At 37.8% G+C, this 24,502-nt stretch overlaps 1 protein-coding gene and 1 pseudogene across 1 annotated transcript in view; one reads left to right on the plus strand and one right to left on the minus strand.

Moving 5' to 3' along the window:
• MAGT1 (magnesium transporter 1) overlaps positions 1-23,887 on the minus strand; it is a 50,811-nt gene extending 26,924 nt beyond the window's left edge. Inside the window, exons 1-3 of the mRNA XM_036840132.1 lie at positions 23,721-23,887; positions 6,693-6,862; positions 4,056-4,173 (exon numbers count right to left, since the gene is read on the minus strand). Coding sequence (XP_036696027.1) covers positions 4,056-4,173; positions 6,693-6,862; positions 23,721-23,822 — 390 coding nt within the window. The 5' untranslated portion in view covers positions 23,823-23,887. The remainder of the gene's footprint in view (positions 1-4,055; positions 4,174-6,692; positions 6,863-23,720) is intronic.
• LOC118888741 lies at positions 1,178-1,904 on the plus strand (annotated as a pseudogene).
• Positions 23,888-24,502: the final 615 nt, after the last annotated feature.

Here is a 24,502-nt window from a genome sequence, read left to right on the forward strand (position 1 = left end):
AGAACAAAGACAAAAAAAAAGAAACTAAAACAGAACAGAATATCCAAGGACTGTGGGCCAATTACAAAAGGTGTAATATACACATAATGGGAATACCAGAAGAAAGAGAAAGGAATAGAATAAATATTTAATGACTGAGAATAACCCAAAGTAACGTCAGACTCCAAATCACAGATCCAGGAAGCTCTAAGAACATGAAGCAGGATAAATGCCAATAAAACTATGCCCAGGCATATAATTTAACTCAAAGAAACCAAAGATAAAAAAAACTCTGAAAGAAGTCAGAGGAATCTCTCTTCCTCTTACCCATAGAGGAAGAGAGATAAGAATTACACCCAACTTTTCTTCAGAAACCATGCAAACAAGAAGAGAGCGGAGTGAAATATTTAAAGTGCTGAGGGGAAAAAACAACACCAACTTAGAGAATCCTGTACCCTGTGAAATTATTCTTCAAAAGTGAAGGAGAAATAAAGACTTTTTCAGACAAAGAAAAACTGAGGGAATCCCAGGCAGGAAATGTTAAAAGAAGTTCTTTAGAGAGAAGGAAAATAAGGTAGGTTGGAAACTTGGATCTACATATATTAAGGGAGGGACTGAAGAGGGAATAAGTGAAGGTAAAATAAAAACTTTTGTTTTTCTTATTCTTAATTAATCTAACACATAACAGTTTGTTCAAAATAACACCAGCAATATATTCAATTGTGTGTGTGTATGTGCCTATATATAAGTGAAATGAATGACAGAAATGATACAAGGGATGGAAGGGGGGGATTAGGATTATTTTGTTATTATAAGGTATTCTCACTACCCATGAAGTGGTATAGTGTTATTTGAAAGTGGGCTTTGATTAGCTGTAAATGTATATTGCCAACTCTAGGGCAACAACTAAGAAAAGCAAAAAAAAAAAAGTATAACTAATATACTAAAAAAGGAGAGAAAAATGGAATCATATAAAATGATCAATTAAAGCCACAAAAGGCAGAAAAAGATTGGAAGACAAAAATAGGAACAAAGGGCAAAAAACAGAAAACAGTAATGAATATGGCAGATGGTAATCCAACTATATCAATAATCAACTTGAATATCAATGGTCTAAATGCACCAATTAAAAGACAGAAATTGTTAGAGTGGTTCAAAAAACAAGACCCAAGTATATGTTGTCTTCAAGAAACCCACATTAAATAGACACACATATAGATTAAAAGTAAACAGATGGAGGAAATATACCATGCTGTATCTTCTGAGTCATCATCATCAAAGAATAAGAAAGCAAAGCTAGAACATGGAGGATCATCAAGCTCTAAACAAAATTCTGATCATAGCAATGGATCATTTAACTCGAAAGTTCTATCAGGACGCTCTGGATATAAGTTTGGCATTCTTGCTAAGATTGTGAATTACATGAAGACATGGCATCAGCAATGAGATACACATCCTCTTACTTTAGAAGAAATTTTGAATGAAACACAACATTTAGATATTGGACTCAAGCAGAAACAACGGCTAATGACTGAGGCAATAGTCAGTAATCCCAAAACTGAAGTAACAGATAGAAAGTATGCCTTCAAGCCCAAGTACAACTTGGAAGATAAGAAGGTCCTACTTAGGCTCTTAAATAAGCATGACCATCGAGGCTTAGGAGGAATTATTTTAGAAGACATTGAGGAAGGACTGCCCAATTCCCAGAAAGCCGTTAAGGCTTTAGGGGACCAGATACCATTTGTAAACCTTCCTGATAAGAAGAAAATTCTTTTCTTCAATGATAAGAGCTGTCAGTTTTCTGTGGATGAAAAGTTTCAGAAACTGTGAAGGAGTGTCACCATGGATTCAATGGAGGAGGAGAAAACTGAAGAGTATCTAAAGTGACAGGGTATTTCTTCCATGCAGGAATCCGGACCAAAGAAAGTGGCCCCTATTCAGAGAAGGCAAAAGCCTGCTTCACAGAAAAAGCGATGGTTTAAGACTCACAGTGAGCACTTGGCCTGGGTGCTGAAGGACTACTCTGACATCGCTCCTGGCAAGTAGTGAACAGTTTTGTCTGAGAGCAAAGAGTTACAAAGTCAAGATCTTCCTTGTTGATGCTGGGATCCGAAGACTGACTGTCTTCCCATTCTAGTTCTTAGGACTGAGGAGAGGAGCAGTTCAGTTTACAGAACTAGTGCAAATTACCAAACTCGAAGCTTATTTTCATTAATGTGCTAATGAGAAATGTGATGTCCCCTGTTAACCTCCTGTTACTTCTTGGGGGAAAGGCGGTCAGCATGGCATGCAGGTGTCTTTGCTGTTTATCTCTACTTCTAAGTGGGTCCTGGTTCCATTTTCCCTCTTTTATTACCTTAGAACAAGTTTGCTGATAGTCTTGAATGCAATATTTGTTTATTCCAAAAGAACATATTTATAATAAAGTCATTGTAGAAGGAAAAAAAAAAGTAAATAGATGGAGGAAATATACGATGCTAACAGTAATCAAAAGAAAGAAAGCAAGAGTAGTTATATCCATTTCAGATAGAGCAGACTTCAAAACAAGGAAAGTTATTAGGGATAAAAAAGGGCATTACATGATGATAAAGGGGTCAATTCTCCAAGAAGACATACAATCCTTAACATGTATGTGACTAACAACACAGTGTCAAACTATGTGAGGCAAAAACTAATAGAATTGCAAGAAGAAATAGATAAATCTACTATCATAGTTGGAGACTTCAACACCCAATGGACAGATCCAGCAGGCAAAATATCAGTAAGGACATAGTTGAACTCAATAACACCATCTAAACAACTGGATATAATTGACATCTATAGACTACTACTTCATCCAAAACAACAGAATTTGCCAAGAAAGACCATATTCTGGGCCATAAAACACACCATAACAAATTTAAAGAACAGAAATCACACAATGTCTGCCCTCAGACCACAATGGAATTAAACTGGACACCAATAACAGAAAGATAACTGGAAAATTCCAAAATACATGGAAACTAAACAGCACAATTCTAATTAACACATGGGTCAAAGAAGAAATCTCAAGAAAAATTAAAAAGTATTTTGAAATAAATGAAAATGGAAACAGAACTTATCCAAATCTGTGGGATACAGCAAAAGCAATGGTTACAGGGAGATTTATAACACTGAATGCATATACGGGAAAAAAAGAAAGATCTAAACTCAATAATTTAAGTTTCCATCTTAGGAAACCAACAAAAGAGCAAATTAAATCCAAAGTTAAATGAAGAGAAATAATAAAAATTAGAGAAGAAAGTAATGAAACTGAAAGTAGAAAAGCAATAGAGAAAAATCAATGAAACCAAAAGCTTGCTCTTTGAAAAGATCAGTAAAATCAATAAGCCTCTAGGCCAAGCTAACTAAGAAAAAAGAGAGAAGACACAAATTACTAATATCAGAAATGAAAGAGGGGGGACTTCCCTGGTGGCACAGTGGCTAAGAATCTGCCTGCCAATGCAGGGGACACGGGTTCGAGCCCTGGTCCGGGAAGATCCCACATGCCACAGAGCAACTAAGCCCGTGCGCCACAACTACTCTAGAGCCCGTGAGCCACAACTACTGAAGCCCGCGTGCTTAGAGCCCATGCTCCGCAATAAAAGAAGCCATTGCAATGAGAAGCCCACGCACCGCAATGAAGAGTAGCCCCTGCTCGCCACAACTACAGAAAGCCCGCGCACAGCAACGAAGACCCAATGCAGCCAGAAATAAATAAATAAGCCCGCGCGCAGCAACGAAGACCCAATGCAGCCAGAAATAAATAAATAAATAAATTTATTAAAAAAAATAAAGTGGTAATTTTTTATTATATTTTACCACAATAAAAAATACATAAAAGTTACTTGATTTCTACCCAATTTCCATATTCTAATAGGCTAGTATTGACCACTATATTTCATGTTTAGCTTAAGTTTAGCTTTTATCTCATTAACTACTCTAGATCTTAGGTAAGACAAATCTTATTTAACTTCTTGCAGCCATTGAAAAAAAGGTATTCCATATTATCCATATTTTATCTATTCCTATTTAATAGAATAAACCAAATAGCTTACCATCTGAAATACATCAGAGCCTTCATCAAAATCCACCATAGCAAAAAATATCCTGTTGGTAAATGCACTGGAATATCGCCAGGAGTTTGCCAGGATCTGGAATTCTTCATCAGCTTGCCTGGATGCAATCGGATTTGTGAAGATAACATATAAAACATTTTTTAAAGCAATCTAATGCAAGTCAGGCTCTGCTGACAGGGTTAGGACAAACCTTGGAAAACACTGCCACTGTTTTGGCATAAGAGAAGCCTTATACCAAGTGTTGGGGATTTCACCATGAAGTAGTGATTACCTGAGCCTGCTTCATACTTTGTGCCTACTCCTTATCTCAAAGCTCCTGCAACATTCGCTGGAAAAAAGTCTAACTAGATTGTTTCTACACCAATTTTTAATACCCTAAATTACTTCTAAGAGTTCAAAGACTAGGTTGAAGTACTTCCCAGAGAAATTAGACTATAATATTAATCTATTTAAGAAATCTAAAGTACAAAATGCTACTTAGTAAAAATACAGTCTGATGAATTATTACAGTGAAAGAGAAGAATCTAAGGAATTGAGATTAATTGAAACCTCAGGCCATATTTTACTTTTCCCTGATCTCCCATATGCTTTCAGTTTCTAAGATCTGACAATTTTTCATTTCTGATTATCTTTTAACTCTATCCTTCCCCATTTATTTTCATTGTTATCATCTAAAGTCAGATCCTTAATATCTGACATAGAACATTAAAACCCTAACTCTACTTTCTCCTCCTCCAATCCTTCTTATATTGCAATATATATCAGTCTTCCTAAATGACTACTTTCTTGATATTCCTCCTCTTATCAGAAACCATTGTTGCTTTTCTATTACCTTCAGAACAGTCTCCAAGCTCTTTCACTGGTTATTCAAAGTTCTTTATCATCTATTTCCAAATAATGCATCTAGCTTTTACATAGCCTTACTACTACTCAACCTCAAACAGGATCTCTTAATTCCAGCACTTTACGCCTATCTCGGTACCCTTGCACACATGATTGCTTCTAATCAGAATATCCTACTGCTATGTAAATCTGATCCATCTGTCTAGCCCTAGTACAAATCCTATCTTCTCCATTAGGCCAACCCTAACCACTCCTCTTATATGTCCTTCCTGAAATTTTATAGCATTTATTATGCACACAATTCATTTGGTACTTAATCATAAATTGTCTTATATTGCCAGCTAAATTTTCATATGTGGAACTGATTTCCCTAGCCAGATGATAAGGATAGCACATCTTTCTTACACTTTTCATCCTGATAGCACCAAATATATAGTATTACACACATCACTGTTGCTTAATTTTAATTATTTGAATGAGTTTAGGAAAATGTGCTAATTTACAATTTGGTCTTGTAAAAAGTAAGACACTATTAAAAACTTTAGTTATTAAGAACTCCATTAATTTGCATTTAATACAGAATTATGAAGGACTTTGTTCATTCCCTGACATTTTTGTATACTCATGATTGCTAGTGAGTAAACTGACTGAATTATAGAGTAATTCCAGAGTTTAAGTTTATTCACAGTTAATACCTACTATTCTTTTTCCTTCTTCTACTTAATTTTAATTTATATTCAGCATAACAGCCATCCCTAAAAAAAAAAAATGCACTCTGGTACCAAATCTCTTGACTATCTCCTACCTCTGGGGAGAAAATCCTTTAAGAGTTAGAAAGGCTTGGGGTAGCATAACACACTATTCTGAAAGAAGGCTGTCTATTCCTTCACATGTGCTCAGGCTATCAGAATTTGGAAAGCCTCCAAGATTTTACTAAATTAGTTTTTCACAGGGTAACTTTGTCATTTCATTTAAAGTGAATTCCCAAATCACAATACTGATCTAAAAATATAATAAACAACAAAAAGCAAAAGCGATTTTATTTTTTAGTATCCACTATTTTTAATTATCTATAGTGCTTTTGTTTAAAGAAATGTCTTTTTTCTTAAGATCATTCAGAAATAGTAAAATAAAATCAACAAACCATTGTTTGATGAAATTTTAAGTGAGATTAGTCTCGATTTCTAAGGTTTAAAATTACTATAAAATAATCTAGAAAAAAGAAACACCTCTAAATCATGCATCTTTGTTTTCTAAAAAAGTTCTCTTGTAATTCCAAATTTTGGATGTAGCCACCATTATTGCATTAATAAATATCTATAGCTTTGGGTAGACCAGTTAACATATTGGAACCTGTTTCTTCCAAAAATGAGAGAATATTTGCTTTATGTACCTTCTGGGGTTGTTGTGATAAAACAAGAGTATGAAGTTGAAAGCACACACAAATAATAAAACACTACATCAATGCTATTGACACGCATTTATATAAGTTGATACCAATTTAAAAGATGATTGTTAGATTTTTTTATGTTATTTCTAGGATGGTTACCATGAAACTTTATCCTTGCTCTTTGTCCCTCCCCCACTAATATGGACCATCAAGAAAAGACTATAAAAGAGTAGTACTATTATGTGTTACTACAGACACTCTAAGTAACGTATATACATTAATTGTTTATGTACCCACTGAACTAATTTTATTCTTCTGGGGTTGAGAAATGGTTAAAATCTTATGAGTTATTTAATTTTTAAAGTGTAGTTGAAAGTTCATACTTGCACACGACACATTGTCTATGAAGTTGGAGAGCAGTGAACATGACAATAACGGAGTAGTTTCTCGGTGGGGCTTTAACAAGGCGACGGAACTTGTCTCCATTCATTCTTATTACAGGCCTTTTATTGGTCCATTCCATCAGCTGACTAACCTTTTCAGATAGCACCATCTAAAAAAAAGACAAAGACAGCATGCCATTAATACTCTCAACTTGGCATTTAAAATTTCTTTTAACTAGACAACTTACTTAAAACCACGATTAATAAGCAGAGGTACATAAAAAATGTGAAAGAACTAAAAATTAAATTTAGTACTTGTGCCTGATGATAATTATTCTTAAAATTACATTATTTCATGATGAGATTTAAACGTATATTGCAATACTACATTTTTTATGTGAATTACTTATTTATAACCTAATAAATAAAATAAGATAAAATCAAAAAACCTTTCATTTGCTAAAGATTCCAAAGAAAGTGGGAAAAGCCACTCTACCTGATTTTAAGGTTTATTATATAGCTACATAAAAGGATAGATACATAGATCAATGGAACAGAAACAAAAGCCAGAAATAGACCTACACAAGTACAGCCAACTGATATTTCACAAAGGTGCAAAATCAACTCAGTACAGAAAGGACGGCCTTTTCAATAAATGGTGCTGAAGCAACTGGACATCCATAGTCAAAAATATGAACCTCAAACTAAACTTCACACCTTATACAAAAATTAATTAAAGGGGCTTCCCTGGTGGCGCAGTGGTTAAGAATCCGCCTGCCAAGGCAGGGGACACGGGTTCGAGCCCTGGTCCGGGAAGATCGCACATGCCGCGGAGCAACTAAGCCCATGTGCCACAACTACTAAGCCTGCACTCTAGAGCCCGTGAGCCACAACTACTGAGCCTGCCTGCCACAACTACTGAAGCCCTCGTGCCTAAAGCCCATGCTCCGCAACAAGAGAAAGCCACCACAATGAGAAGCCAGCGCACCACAACGAAGAGTAGCCCCTGTTCGCCATAACTAGAGAAAAAGCCTGCACGCAGCAACAAAGACCCAACAGAGCCAAAAATACATGGATAAAATAAATAAATAAATTTATTTTTAAAATTAATTAGGGCTTCCCTGGTGGCGCAGTGGTTGAGAATCCGCCTGCCAATGCAGGGGACACGGGTTCGAGCCCTGGTCTGGGAAGATCTCACATGCCGCGGAGCAACTAGGCCCGTGAGCCACAGCTACTGAGCCTGCGCGTCTGGAGCCTGTGCTCCGCAACAAGAGAGGCCGCGATAGTGAGAGGCCCGCGCACCGCAATGAAGAGTGGCCCCCGCTTGCCGCCACTAGAGAAAGTCCTCGCACAGAAACGAAGACCCAACACAGCCAAAAATAAATAAATAAATAAATAAATTTAAAAAAAGTTCCTTGTTTATTTAAAAAAAATTAATTAAAAATGGATCACATACCTAAATGTAAAAATGAAAACTATTTAAAAATTAGGAAAAAAATATGGGAGAAAATGTTCAGGATCAAGGGATAGGCAAAGAGTTCTTAGACCTGACACCAAAAGCACGATTCATAAAAAAGAAAAAAAAAAAGGTAAACTGGACCTCATCAAAATTAAAAACCTTTGCTCTGTGAAAGACCCTGTTATAAGGATGTGAAGACAAGCTACAGAGTGGGAGAAAATATTTACAAACCACACATCTAAAAAGGATTAGTGGCTAGAATATATTTTTTAAAACTATCAAAACTCAACAGTAAAACAAACAAAATAGGCAAGACATGAAGAGATTTCATCGAAGATGATCTACTGATGACAAAGAAACACACAAAAAGATGTTCAACATCATCAGCCGTTACAGAAATGCAAATTAAAAGCACAATGAGCTATCACTACATACCCGTTACTAAAATAAAATATACCAACAATACCAAATTCTGGCGAGGATGTAGAGAAACTGGGTCTCTCATACATTTTTGGTGGGAATGTACCATGGTACAGTCACTCTGGAAAACAGTTTGGCAGTTTCTTTAAAAAATTAAGCAAGTACACCACTGTAAAGCAATTATACTCCAACAAAGATGTTAAAAAAAATTAAGCAAGTAAAATATACACTAACCATACAATCCAGCAACTGCATTCCCAAACATTTATCTCGGAGAAATGAAAATTTACGTCTACACAAAGAAAGAGCTACATTTTGTTTGTTTCTTTTTAAAAGCCAGTCATCATGAGGCAATGGAAGAGAAGCATGGTTAGTCAATGAGAATTTCAGTTTGAAATGAACGCAATCATATTCACTTATCCTTCCCCTCACCTCTACCCTTACGTTCAAACTTTGCAAGAGTAGTAAGAAGATGGGAAAAGATAAAAAAAGAAGTGCAGAAGAATCTCAATGCAGAGTTAATGCTAATTTATGGTTTTGTTCTTCTTTACAGGGATATGTTTGTAAAGGGTTGGGAAATCATGGAGTGGTTCACTATTCAGAAGCATTCGACCAATTACATTTCCCATTACTTACACTGAAGTTTGGGCAGGGCACTGGCATTCAAACTTTAAAAATAGTTCCTTCTCATTAAACTCAATCATCAAAGAACAGATGTTAGGATGTGCCTTTTCAGTTGGGAAGTGGATCAGGAACCTAATAGAAAGATAGCACTCCTTGAAAGATAGCTGTCAGTAATGCAAACGAGTTGCCTCAGACTTAGGCTAAGAAAAATAATCCCTGGAACCAATAAGAATAGCTTCTGTGGCTTTAGTCATCCCAAAAAAATTCTCAAAGAATGCGCGTCTAGTGGGTTTAGTGGGTTGTAATTGAATGACCCTAAATGGTTTTCCTAGGTGGTCAAGGACCCAGGACACAAGTATATTAATCCCCCCACCCCTGCTAGATGTTTCACAACACTTTTTACCTGTGTTATAGCACTTATCATTCTAAGACAATTTGATATCTGTTTCCTTCTCTAGATTATTAGCTACTAGAGAGCAGACACACATAGTACTTTACCACATAGTAGGCATTCAGTTAGTGTGTACTGAATTTCTATTTAACAGAACCCAGCTGGGAATGGACTCACTTGCATCATTAACATATAAGGAAAAAAAGATGATTGCACACATAAACACTTAATAGAAATGGGATTTTTTTTTAATTTCAGGAAGGCAACAATAACATGGATTCTAAAAATGCATGATTTACCTTTAAAGCATGCCTGAATTCAGGCAATACTGAAAAAAAATTTACTTCCTGAGTACACTTCTATGAACAATAGAGAAAGATGGCATAAAAAAAATAGTTTTGTAGCAGATATAAAGTAATTCCAGTAAGAGCCACAAAATGAATATGCCACACATGGAAAAATGAATATAGTCTCTAATAAGCCCACAGAGAAATATATACACTCGCAGAAGACTGGTATAACAAATAATTAACAAGACTTGTGGAACAATGAATGATACTAAGGAAACAGGTTGTTAGGGGAGGGATAAATTAGGAATTTGGGATTAACATATACACAGTACTATATATAAAATAGATAACCAACAAGGACCTACTGTATAGCACAGGGAACTATACTCAATATTTTGTAATAACCTACAAGGGAAAAGAATCTGAAAAAGAATATATATGTGTATAACTGAATCACTGTGCTGTACATTTAAAACTAACACAACATTGTAAATCAACTATACTTCAATTAAAAAAAAAGGAAACAGGTTGGTGGTAAAGGCAGTGGAAGAGAGTGAACTAGAAGGTAGATAGGACAAGGAACAAGCGGTAGAGGCTAGTTCATCTTTAGCAGTAGAATTAGTTACCAACAATTGTCAATAATAGGGAATATTTGATTTAAAATAAGGCTGCATAAATTAAACTCAGTTTTTCCAAAAAATGAATTCTTATTATTTGATACAGCCTTAATGATCCTCTTGGCTAAGAGAACAATATTAGTTCACAGAAAATACGCACTCTATATTCTAAAGCAGTCATTAATTTTGTTATATTTTCAAATTAAATTTGACACTTACCAGCAAATTCAAACATAATTTGCCTATTTTATTCACCATGGCTACAGATACTATTTCGGGCTATTTTAGGGAAAAAAATGTAAAGCAGTAACAGGTATAGTTTCATATAGTCTATCTCCATTCAATCACATAGATATATGATCATTCCAATAAAACAAATGTTATGTGCTTTGAATTAGTGATAAACATGTGAAGTCTTCTTAAACAAAGTCTTGAATAGGTCTATGTAAAAAATGTATTATATTCCTCTTCTTGTTTATTAACAGACTGGAAAGACCAGATTTCTGGCTATACAATCCCCAAATAACTTATCAAGTAGAAGAAATTAGTTCAAAGGAATTACAAATTCTCTTTAAAGCTCTTATAAACGGGATTATTACCTCAAAAGACTGCTTATTACCGAGTCAATTAATTAGGTTACTTTCTCAGTTCATTTTTTTTTTTAATGAACTAGTTTTAAACTTTTACAATAAAAGTACATGAACATAGCTTGGGACATGATAATTAGAAGCTATAATCCTTATTCACAATGACCCAATCTTTTAACATTTTAATATATCTTAAAGTAAGCCTATCTTGATTTTATGGAGAAAATAGCAGTTACTATTTGGAATGCTTAGTACGTATGTGTCAGGCAGCAACTTCTCTCCTTATAGAATAAGTATTTAATTCAATCCTCAGAACAACACTATGAGGTTAAGTACTCTATTTTTAGTTCATTTAAATGTTGAGTAAACAGGATGAGAGAGGTTAAGCAACTTGGCCAAAGTGCCATAGTAAGACACAGAGCTAGGATTCAAACAGATCATTCTAAACCAAGGTTTCTCAGCAGCAGGGTTACTGACATCTTGGGCCAGATAATTCTTTTGTGGGGAGCTGTCCTGCACATTGCATGTTGAGCAGCATCCCTGACCTCTACCTATTAGATGCCAGTAGCATCACCAGCTGCCAATAACCAAAAATGTCTCCAGACATTGCCAGATAACCCTTGGGAAATAAAATTCCCCACTCCCTCCTGAGAACCACTGTTGTAAACTGAAAAGGATTTTCACAGTCCGATTTAAGCTTTTATAATCTTATTATGTATTCAAAACTATTTTTATTAATTACCGATCAGAACACAATGTAAAAGAAAGACTTGGTGATAAAGTAAATCAAAACTTCCCAGAGCAAGCCCTTAGCATAATGGATAATAAACTTACTAGGCCCATGTTTCTCAAAGTGTGGCTAGTATAAAGGAGCCTGTTAAAAGTGCAGACTTCTAGGTTTCATCCTCCAATAAATTTTTTTTTAATTTATTTATTTTTGTTTATTTATGGCTGTGTTGGGTCTTCGTTTCTGTGCGAGGACTTTCTCTAGTTGTGGCAAGCGGGGGCCGCTCTTCATCGCGGTGCGCGGGCCTTTCACTATCGCGGCCTCTCTTGTTGCGGAGCACAGGCTCCAGATGCGCAGGCTCAGTAATTGTGGCTCACGGGCCCAGTTGCTCCGCGGCATGTGGGATCTTCCCAGACCAAGGCTCGAACCCGTGTCCCCTGCATTGGCAGGCAGATTCTCAACCACTGCGCCACTAGGGAAGCCCCCCTCCAATAAATTTGATTCAGTAGATCTACATAAGCCCTACTCAAAGGATGCTGATTAGCAGGTTAGCTGATATAAAAGACCAAGCAGCATGCCTGAGTGAGCCACATACTGTCTCCAATACCCAAAACTGTCCAACAGGGTGCTGGGTTTCCTGTTTGGTTTGGTGGGCCAAAGAGACAGCCGTTTTTCCATGACCGCAACAGGAATTGAGTATTATAAATCCACTCACTTAGTCCCAAGGAACTTTGCCTGGTGAGCAGGCCCTTGAATTTTGTCGGGTTTATCAGCTACTGCTCCTGGCTACCTCTGTAGTATGAGAGCACCACCAACAAGGTCATTGAGACTGAGGCTTTTACTTGCCAACAAGGCATCATCCATATAGTGAAAGCTTTAAACATGGAAGGGTAGAGGAACTTATGCTAAATCCTGACTCACCAACTGGTAGCAAATGGCAGGGGAGCTTAGGTACCCCTAGAGAATACTATAAACATATATAGGAGGCCTTGCTACCTGAAAATGAACTGACCTTGATCCTCAAATATCAGTAAGATGGCACAGAAGGTGTTAGTGATGTCTAAGACTACATACCACCTGTCATCAGTCTGTGTAATGGATTCAGTTGCAGTCGCAATGTCTGGAACAGCCTGGGCTATGGGAGCAACAATTGAAACCAGTTGGTAATAATCTGCTATAAGGCTTCAGTTCCTGTTAGTCATTTTTCACTGGCCACTGAGGGCTGTTGTTGTGAGATATTGCATCACTTACCACCTCTGATGCCTTTAAGTCTTTAATCAAGGCTGTGATTTCCCTTTCTCTTCCTGGGGGGTTCTTTAGCTTCTGGTGGATTCCAAGAATACAGAATTTTAACATGTACCCCAAGTGATGCTTTTTTTAAAATTTATTTATTTTATTTATTTATTTTTGGCTGCATTGGGTCTTTGTTGCTGCGCGCAGGCTTTCTCTACTTGCGGTGAGCGGGGGCCACATGCATGGGCTTCTCATTGCGGTGGCTTCTCTTGCTGCAGAGCACGGGTTCTAGGTGCGTGGACTTCAGTAGTTGTGGTGCGCAGGCTCAGTAGTTGTGGCACACAGGCTTAGTTGCTCAGCGGCATGTGGGATCTTCCCGGATCAGGGATCAAACCCGTGTCCCCTGCGTTGGTAGGTGGATTCTTAACCACTGTGCCACCAGGGGAGTTCCCCAAGTGATTCTTTATACACTGAAGTTTGAGTACTACTGCTCTACATTTTAATTCTTACGGGTAAGGACCACGTGTTATATAATTTCTATGCAATTACACAGGGAAATTAAATAAACATTAAGCAATTCAAATTATACACAACAGGAAAAAATACACCATTCCTAAAAATAAACCACCACCTGATCTTCCTGAAATGGTTGAAGAATGTGATATATTCTAGATAACTCAAATATAACACCTTATCTAGGAATAAACCTACCTAAGGAGACAAAAGACCTGTAAGCAGAAAATTATAAGACACTGATGAAAGAAATTAAAGATGACACAAATAGATGGAGAGATATACCATGTTCTTGGATTGGAAGAATCAACATTGTGAAAATGACTCTACTACCCAAAGCAATCTACAGATTCAATGCAATCCCTATCAAACTACCACTGGCATTTTTCACAGAACTAGAACAAAAAATTTCACAATTTGTATGGAAACAGAAAAGACCCTGAATAGCCAAAGCAATCTTGAGAAAGAAAAACAGAGCTGGAGGAATCAGGCTCCCTGACTTCAGACTATACTACAAAGCTACAGTAATCAAGACAGTATGGTACTGGCACAGAAACAGAAATATAGATCAATGGAACAGGATAGAAAGCCCAGAGATAAACCCACACACATATGGTCACCTTATCTTTGATAAAAGAGGCAAGAATATACAGTGGAGAAAAGACAGCCTCTTCAATAAGTGGTGCTGGGAAAACTGGACAGCTACATGGAAAAGTATGAAATTAGAACACTCCTTAACACCATACACAAAAATAAACTCAAAATGGATTAAAGACCTAAATGTAAGGCCAGACACTATCAAACTCTTAGAGGAAAACATAGGCAGAACACTCTATGACATAAATCACAGCAAGATCCTTTTTGACCCAGCTCCTAGAGAAATGAAAATAAAAACAAAAATAAACAAATGGGACTTAATGAAACTTCAAAGCTTTTGCACAGCAAAGGAAACCATAAACAAGACCAAAAGACAACCCTCAGAATGGGAGAAAATATTTGCAAATGAAGCAACTGACAAAGGATTAATCTCCAAAATTTACAAGCAGCTCATGCAGCTCAATATCAAAAAAACAAACAACCCAATCCAAAAATGGGCAGAAGACCTAAATAGACATTTCTCTAAAGAAGATACACAGATTGCCAACAAACACATGAAAGAATGCTCAACATCATTAATCATTAGAGAAATGCAAATCAAAACTACAATGAGATATCATCTCACACCGATCAGAATGGCCATCGTCAAAAAATCTAGAAACAATAAATGCTGGAGAGGGTGTGGAGAAAAGGGAACACTCTTGCACTGTTGGTGGGAATGTAAATTGATACAGCCACTATGGAGAACAGTATGGAGGTTCCTTAAAAAACTAAAAATAGAACTACCATATGACCCAGCAGTCCCACTACTGGGCATATACCCTGAGAAAACCATAATTCAAAAAGAGTCATGCACCACAATGTTCACTGCAGCACTATTTACAATAGCCAGGACATGGAAGCAACCTAAGTGTCCATCAACAGATGAATGGATAAAGAAGATGTGGCACATATATACAATGGAATATTACTCAGCCATAAAACGAAACGAAATGGAGTTATTTGTACTGAGGTGGATGGACCTAGAGTCTGTCATACAGAGTGAAGTAAGTCAGAAAGAGAAAAACAAATACCGTATGCTAACACATATATATGGAATCTAAGGAAAAAAAGAAAAGGTCATGAAGAACCTAGGGGCAAGACGGGAATAAAGACACAGACCTACTAGAGAATGGACTTGAGGATATGGGGAGGGGGAAGGGTAAGCTGTGAAAAAGTGAGAGAGTGGCATGGACATATATACACTATCAAACGTAAAATAGATAGCTAGTGGGAAGCAGCCGCATAGCACAGGGAGATCAGCTCGGTGCTTTGTGACCACCTAGAGGGGTGGGATAGGGAGGGTGGGAGGGAGGGAGATGCAAGAGGGAAGAGATATGGGAATATATGTATATGTATAACTGATTCACTTTGTTATAAAGCAAAAACTAACACACCATTGTAAAGCAATTATACGCCAATAAAGATGTTAAAAAATATATATATATAACACGTTAATAATTCCTAGACACTTCTTTCACTAGTCCTCTTTTGTCTCTTCTGTTATATGATTTTATAAAGGAATTTCTCTTTTCTTCACATTTGAGTTAAAAGTTTTCTTGATCGGAGTAAATCGCTAGTACTGAAGAACCTTCTTCCTTAGGATGCCTCTCATCCGTTGTCAAGAGCCCATTGTTTGGGTACTGAAAGCTATGCCTCAGAAATAAAAATTTTGTTTCTCTATAGGCTCTACACTAAAAGTCCCACTATTCACTCTCTAAGTATTCCTTTACCTTCCAAAGTCATAACCTTCAAAAGTAAAGGATTAAAATATCACCTGTGACCTTCAGGTCCTTCTATTTACTATTTAATACTTTAAAGTTATTAGTAAGAAAGATATTTTCCAAGGACTATGGTACATAAAGGTAAGAGGTTTATCAAGTGAGCTCAGCAACTCAAAAAAGTAATTGATTTGGAAACAACTCCTATTGCAAATACTTTTTCCACTAACAGTTTTAAAAAACATTTGAGAAAATATATCCATCCAGTTTTTAAATTTGCACTGGATATATTTATTTAAAACAAAATATAAGTTTACTATGAAAAAACATTAAATGTATAAGCAAAGACTTTCACAATCAATTGATATCTCCCCTTCTTGGAGTACATTACTTTACTTTCAACTATTTAAATAAAACAAAAAGAAGAGTAATAATATTCACAATTAAAATATAATACTTACCAACAAAGTTAAGTAAGCTTAAAGTCTTTCTCTTCTCTTGAAACATTTAAATTAGTATGGCCACAAAATAATCCCACTAACAGGAAGTCAATTAATATCTCTAATTCTGTTAGTAATAATCAAGTACGATGAAAATTTTAGAACTACAAGGGATTAAAAGGACCAAGAAAGTGCAGTAACACAGCACTGCACTAATTTAATTTTATTCTACTTGCTTGCATAATATGTATCCCAATTAGCTCTAGCAAAATAGATTAAGCCTTGGGGGCTTCCCTGGTGGCGCAGTGGTTGAGAATCTGCCTGCCAATGCAGGGGACACGGGTTCGAGCCCTGGTCCGGGAGGATCCCACGTGCCGCGGAGCAACTGAGCCCGTGTGCCACGACTGCTGAGCCTGCGCGTCTGGAGCCTGTGCTCCGCGGCAGGAGAGGCCGTGACAGTGAGAGGCCCGCGCACCGCGATGAAGAGTGGCCCCTGCTCGCCGCAACTGGAGAAAGCCCTCGCACAGAAACGAAGACCCAACACAGCCAAAAATAAATAAAATAAGTAAATAAATTTAAAAAAAAAAAAAAAAAAAAAGAAAAAAAAATAGATTAAGCCTTAACAACTACAAATTCTCCTATTATCACTAAATATCACTCAGCAAAGACAGCATATAGCAGTGGTCCCCAACCTTTTCGGCACCGGGGACTGGTTTCATGGAAGATAGTTTTTCCATGGACGGGGGGGGGGCGGGGGGATGGTTTCGGGATGATTTAAGTGCATTACATTTATTGTGCACTTTATTTCTATTATTATTACATTGCAATATATAATGAAATAATTATACAGCTCACCATAATGCAGAATCAGTGGGAGCCCTGAGCTTGTTTTCCCTTGCCACTCACTGATAGGGTTTTGATATGAGTTTGCAAGCAATTGATTTATTATGGTCTCTGTACAGTCAAACCTCTCTGCTAATGATAATCTGTATTTGTAGAGCATCGACGCCTCAGCTCCACCTCAGATCATCAGGCATTAGATTCTCATAAGGAGTGCGCAACCTAGATCCCTTGCATGCGCGGTTCACAGTAGGGTTCGCACTCCTATGAGAATCTAATGCCCCTGCTGATCTGACGCTCGCCCGCCCGGCCGCCTGCCGCTCAGCCCCTGCTGTGAGTCCCGGTTCCTAACAGGCCACGGACGGGTACCAGTCTGTGGCCCGGGGGTTGGGGACCCCTGGCATATAGGAATCCACTATAATTTAAAGCTAAATTCTGATGCTGCCATTAAGATTACTTTTGAATTTCAGAAGTAATAAAGTTAAGCATCACCAGTCTGAATTCCTCTAAAATGCACCTCCCTTTCCCCCAAAACTTATTTCATTATATCTGTGTTCTAGACCATCAGGGTTTATTCATAAAAATTCTTGATATTTTTAGCTTTCTTAATAATCCACTAGCCTACAAATGTTAGTTTAAAATATTCCTGGTTAAGGAATAAATTTTCAACTCCATCCTTAAATTACAAGTGAGACTGAACAGACCTGGAAACATAATTGGCAGATAATGACTGAAGGAGAAAGACAGTGAACAGAGAAGAGAGTATTTGTAATCCTTAAATGCTATCTGCTCCATTCTCAGTTCACGTACTTCTTGGACAGGGCTAAAATATACCACTGTCCCCTCTCCTTGATGTTTATTTCTGGAGTATGTCTCAATTTGTTTGTTTTGCAATGCTACTGAGCCTTTGGTTCTTGGTAATAAGGTATTTTCTAAGTAATTGCTGGGGTTTTGTGCATGTGATACTTTCATGCATCACTTCTCAAAGCAATGTCAAAGAATACAGAAGTTTTTCCAATAATTGCCTGCCTTGTCAAAATATGCAGATAATTTTATTTTCTGAATAATCTTCATGAAAACAATACAAAAAGATCAATTGAAAAATATTTTATACTGCAGAGGAACACAATCTTATTTTCTATCAATAATATTCATCTAATGTCTTCTACATACCAGGTACTGCATTAGGCACTTTACAGCCCTCATCTCCTTTAATTCTCACAATACAAAAAAAAAAATAGGCATTTTCCCATTCTACTGATAAGGAAAATGAGACTCAGAGTAACTTGCTAAAGATCACTTGGGTTGCATTAACATACATGATCTTTAAAATTTTACACAATTTTTTGAAAACTGAGAAAACGGGAGGAAAACTATCTGCCACCCTAGCATTATTAAGACCATTTTTTAATGTTTCAGTATGCTTTGTGCATTCACTCTTTTCCAGGGAATTCCCTGGCAGTCTGGTGGTTTGGACTGATGGCTTTCACTCACAGGGCCCGGGTTCGATCCCTGGTCGGGGAACTAAGATCCCACAAGCCACGCAGTGTGGCCAAAAAAAAGAAAAAAAAAGACACTCTTTTCCATATTCCATATTATTTTTCTATTATAGATTCCCAGAAGTAGATCAAGAAATATGGATAGTTTTTTACAAGTGAAGAATTGTCAATTTTTTTTTTAATATTTATTTATTTATTTATTTATTTTCGCTGCACTGTGTCTTAGTTGCAGCATGCAGGATCCTCCTTGCATCATGTGGGATCTTTAGTTGTGGCATGCGGACTCTTAGTTGCGGCATGCATGCGGGATCTAGTTCCCTGACCAGGGATCGAACTCAGGCCCCCTCCATTGGGAGCTCAGAGTCTTACCCACTGGACCACCAGGGAAGTCTTGAAATATGGATAATTTTGTCAAAGACCATGCCTTTTCATTTTTATCATGCTGCCTCCCTAAAATGACACCAGTTGCAAGAATAAGCAACTTTCTTTCTACCAGAGGGGGAAATAATTCACCATAAAAATAAAATAAGTCACTGCAAAATAAGCCTTTGTGGCCTAGCAGAGAGCATACGCTTTGGAGTCAGACAAGGGGTAGAATCCCAGCTCAGCCTCTACAGCTGTGCTTCTTTAGGCAAACCCCCAACGTCTCTCTTGCTCAGTGTCAGTTTCCTCACCTTTCAAAAAGGGCTAATACTCTGCAGGGTTATTGTGAGGATTAGAGATAATGCATGTAAACCATAGTGCATGACATGTAGAAGGCATTGAATAAATATTAGAGAATAAGTCAATGTCCCAGTGAAAACACTTTTACGAGCGTAAGTAATCCGATAAGTAGGGTAGCATTCCATTTAACAACAGACAACTATGAAGAACTTGAGTGATTTTTAATTATATTCATTTAGGAGAGGTGTCTTTTTTTGTTGTTCTCTATTTTTTTTAATAAATTTATTTATTTTTGGCTGCATTGGGTCTTCATTGCTGCACACAGGCTTTCTCTAGTTGTGGCGAGCAGGGGCTACTCTCTGTTGTGGTGCTTGGGCTTCTCATTTTGGTGGTTTCTCTTGTTGTAGAGCACGGGCTCTAGGCACGCAGGCTCAGTAGTTGCGGCTCTCAGGCTCTAGAGCTCAGGCTCAGTAGTTGTGGTGCACGGGCTTAGTTGCTCCACGGCATGTGGGATCTTCCCGGACCAGGGCTCAAACCTGTGTCCCCTGCATTGGCAGGCAGATTCTTAACCACGGTGCCTCCAGGGAAGCCCTCTATTTTTTTTTTAATTTAAGTGTAGTTGATTTACAATGTTGTGCTAATTACTGCTGTACAGCAAAGTGACTCAGTTATACAGGAGAGGTGCCTTTTTAAACAGAATACTTAGATTATAAGATCATACATTATCCTACCATTTAAAGCCAAATCTACTATGGTGGATAGACCTGGGATTTTTTTTAAATAATGTTTTCAAAAATTGACATAAAAAGTAAGCGTTTTGCAACGGAACGCCTATATTTTTAAACTGTCTCTAAGTAGTATCACAGTAATCTCATTATTAAAAAGTCCAAAACATGCTCAGTTACAGGGGAAAGGTATAAAAACGAAACCAACTTTACCAGCCTATACTTATTCCTTGTTTACTGATGAGAAAATCCAATTTTAGATTGTGAAACCTAAACAAACTTGCAAGTGAAAGAACAGATTCCTGACTTTATATGCACACAGTTAATTAATTAATTAATTAGATGTTTGACAGATACTGCTAGGTGTGAAAAAAAAATTTAAAAGTGTCTGTATTCATAACCAATATTTTATAATAACTATAAATGGAGTATGATCTTTAAAAATGGTGAATCACCATGTTGTACACTTGAAACTCATATAATATTGTAAATCAACTATACCTCAATTAAACAAAAGTGTCTGTATTCAAGATGCTCACAGTCTAATGGGAAAGACTGGTATATAAACAATGACAATACAATGTGCTGAATTCATCTCAATTCAGCTGGGGGAACCAAGAAAACATTAGTTGAGAAGGAAGGTAATGTTTGAGCTAAGACTTGAAGAGCAGGAACCCTCAGGTGAATGAGGGAGTGGGGTGAGGGAGAAGAAGGGAGATACTCCAGCAAGTATAGATACTTGCAAGAGAGTATAGAAAGATCAAGGCAGGAATTCCCTGGCAGTCCAGTGGTTAGGACTCGGCACTCTCACTGCCGGGGCAAAGGTTCAATCCCTGGTGGGAGAACTAAGATCCCGCAAGCCATGCGGCCAGTAGAGGGAGGAGCTTGAATTGAGATGAGCCTGGAAAAAGCAGACCAGGGACAGACTACAGAAGTCCTTTTATACTTTGCAAAATAGGTTATTTTAAACTTTCGGTTTTCAGTTTTTTACCTTAGCATCTCTGGCAACACTATGAAGGATGAGTTCAAGGATGACCAGTTAGGCACTTATGGCAAGAGATTTGCAAGAGTGATAAGGGTCTTGAACAGTGGCATGATGGGAAGGGAGTTAGAATCTGATTCCTTAAAAAAAATTTTTTATTGAGATAAAATTCACGTAACATAAAATCCACCGTGTTAGCAATTTTAAAGTACATAAAACATCATTAATCATTAGAGAAATACAAATCAAAACTACAATGAGATATCATCTCACACTGGTCAGAATGGCCATCATCAAAAAATCTACAAACAATAATTGCTAGAGAGGGTGTGGAGAAAAGGGAACCCTCTTGCACTGTTGGTGGGAATGTAAATTGATACAGCCACTGTGCAGAACAGTATGGAGGTTCCTTAAAAAACTAAAAATAGAACTACCATATGACCCAGCAATCCCACTACTGGGCATATACCCTGAGAAAATCATAATTCAGAAAGAGACATGTACCACAAAGTTCACTGCAGCGCTATTTACCATAGCCAGGACATGGAAGCAACCTAAGTGTCCATCGACAGATGAATGGATAAAGAAGATGTGGCACATATATACAATGGATTACTCAGCCATAAAAAGAAACAAAATTGAGTTATTTGTAGTGAGGTGGATGGACCTAGAGTCTGTCATACAGAGTGAAGTAAGTCAGAAAGAGAAAAACAAATACAGTATGCTAACACATACATATGGAATAAAAAAAAAAAAAAAGGTCATGAAGAACCTAGGGGCAAGACAGGAATAAAGACACAGACCTACTAGAGAATGGACTTGAGGATACGGGGAGGGGGAAGGGTAAGCTGGGACGAAGTGAGAGAGTGGCATGGACATATATACACTACCAAACGTAAAATAGATAGCTAGTGGGAAACAAGCCACATAGCACAGGGAGATCAGCTCTGTGCTTTGTGACCACCTAGAGGGGTGGGATAGGGAGGGTGGGAGGGAGGGAGATGCAAGAGGGAAGAGATATGGGGACATATGTATATGTATAACTGATTCACTTTGTTATAAAGCAGAAACTAACACACCATTGTAAAGCAATTATACTCCAATAAAGATGTTTAGAAGATAAAAATAAAAAATAAAGTACATAATTCATTGCTGATTCCTTTTGAAAGTAATCTATCCCCTGCTAGGCTCTTCTGCTTCTAGTTTAGTGAGAGGTTAAATGAATAAATAATTTAACTGGTAGAAATACTAGTTTTTAACATTTTTCACGTTTTATTAAAAAACAGTAAGTGGTGGTTGTAGAAATTTAGACAATACCAACATATAAGGTAAAAAGTTACAGTGTTCCCCTAATGAACAATCCCAACTACCCAGAGATATCCACTGTTGTATATCCTTACAAAGGTTTCTCTCTATATATACATACACATATATATATTTTAACATAAAAGGCCTCTAGAATATAAAACTATGTATTGCTCTACATCTTGTTTTCCACGTAAAAATGGCTTGGAACCCTCCTAAAAAAGCACATAGATTTCTAGTTCCAGTGTATGAGCCTGCTCATTTCACCATTACTTTGAAAATTGTGTATTTTTAATTTTACTTTTTGCCAATCTATTAAGTAACTCGTTTTAATATGCTAGCTTATTTTTTTCTTATGGAATAGTACACATATTCAAAAACAGAGAAGGTAGGTTCTCTTAAATTCAGCTCAAGTTGACAAGCATCGGAGATGTTTAAATGGCATTTTAAAAGTGCCTGTACAGGTATTGTGTACTAGAAGGAGGCACAGAATGTACAGGAAATAGCATAAGACTGACTGACCTAGGATTTCAGTCCTTGTTCTGCAAGAGTTAACTGTGTAAATTTAGGACTTGGGTTTCCTCATTGACAATATTAGAGAGCATAAAGAATTGCTAGTAATCTGTAAAGCTCTAAGAGCATACGGCTCTACACATGTTTCAAAACAACAATGTTAAAATTCCTCAGCTTGGATTGCTTAATGGTGAGTAAAGAATACTGTATCTCCTCCACTTGCCGAAGTCAGTAAATTCCACGAGGAGGAATCTTAGTTTTGTTCACTTATATACACTAAGCTCCTCACAACAGCGCCTGGCGCGCTTGATATTTGGTAAATCATTGAAAATGGTTTAAGAGCTTCAGTCTGGTAACTTGCTTTGAATCAATTATTTGGACAATGAAATAAATTTGGCATAGCTCCGCTCTTCTGTTTACTCCTCTCATTCCTCAAGTGAAAATGCTACAAAATATATAGTTCTCACATGTCTAAAAGGGAGTTACATCTACTGACAGAAGAAAGACTCAGATAATCTACCCCTTGGATCTAAAGTCGAACTTCCCGCCACCACCTGATGGGGCCCATACTCAAAGAAGTGTCAAAACTCGTAGCTATGTACACCCACAGGCCTATAGAAGCCAGCTTGTCACCTACCCCACCCCACTCTCAGACTCTACAATCCCAGAAGACAAGGTTATTACAGTTTCTTCCCTCGCGAACCCCACAATTCCCCAAACGGCGGAATTGGAGCCACCAAAGATACAGAATCGGCGGGGAAAAGGGATCGGGAAGGACAAAACAGACCCTCTCAAGCCCCACTCGTTGGGAGAAGCCCGTGTTGCTGGAAACAGCGTCCTTACCTCCTTCTTTCTCTGGGCACAGGCTGAGGGAACCCCGTAAACGAGCAGCAGTGCCACCGCCACGGTCGCAGAGACACACCAAAGCCACCAACGCGCTGCCATGTTCGCTTCTCTCCTTCCTAGAAGGGAAACTTTCCTGGGGCTGGGTCTGAGGGTTGGGCGTGAGAACAGTCAAACCAGCCCCCTCGCGCCTCCTCATTGGTCCAGCTCAGCCCTGCCCGTAGTCCCCTCACATTACGTCAGGGCGCTGTACAGCCAGACGCCCGCTAAAAGACGGTTCACTTCTAATTGGTCTCTGTTAGCCAATAGAAAAATGACAATCTGGAGGTTTTACATTGGTCCGCTAAGGATGAGGGGCCGCCCCTTTCATTAAACGTAAAGATGGCGGGCTTAGCGGCCCTTCAAATACGCGTGCGCAGTTGTGAAGCATTGCGGGCTTTCAGCGTCCAAGATGGCTTAAGGTTGTTACGACAGAAACTTTTTCCTGGAGACTCTTTAGAACTCTTTGAACACCTCTTTCGTGTAATATTCTAGAAAAATTGGACCTAGCCACGTGATTGATAGGAGCTATCCAAGTCCCTTATTTGGCCTCCAAAGTATTTCAAATTAAAAAAAAAAGAAAGTTCGGGCTTCCCTGGTGGCACAGTGGTTAAGAAACCGCCTGCCAATGCAGGGAACACGGGTTCGAGCCCTGGCCGGGGAAGATCCCACATGCCGTGGAGCAACTAAGCCCGTGTGCCACAAGTACTGAGCCTGAGCTCTAGAGCCCGCAAGCCACAGCT

Source organism: Balaenoptera musculus, chromosome X (assembly GCF_009873245.2).
Source record: "Balaenoptera musculus isolate JJ_BM4_2016_0621 chromosome X, mBalMus1.pri.v3, whole genome shotgun sequence".
NCBI lineage: Eukaryota > Metazoa > Chordata > Mammalia > Artiodactyla > Balaenopteridae > Balaenoptera > Balaenoptera musculus.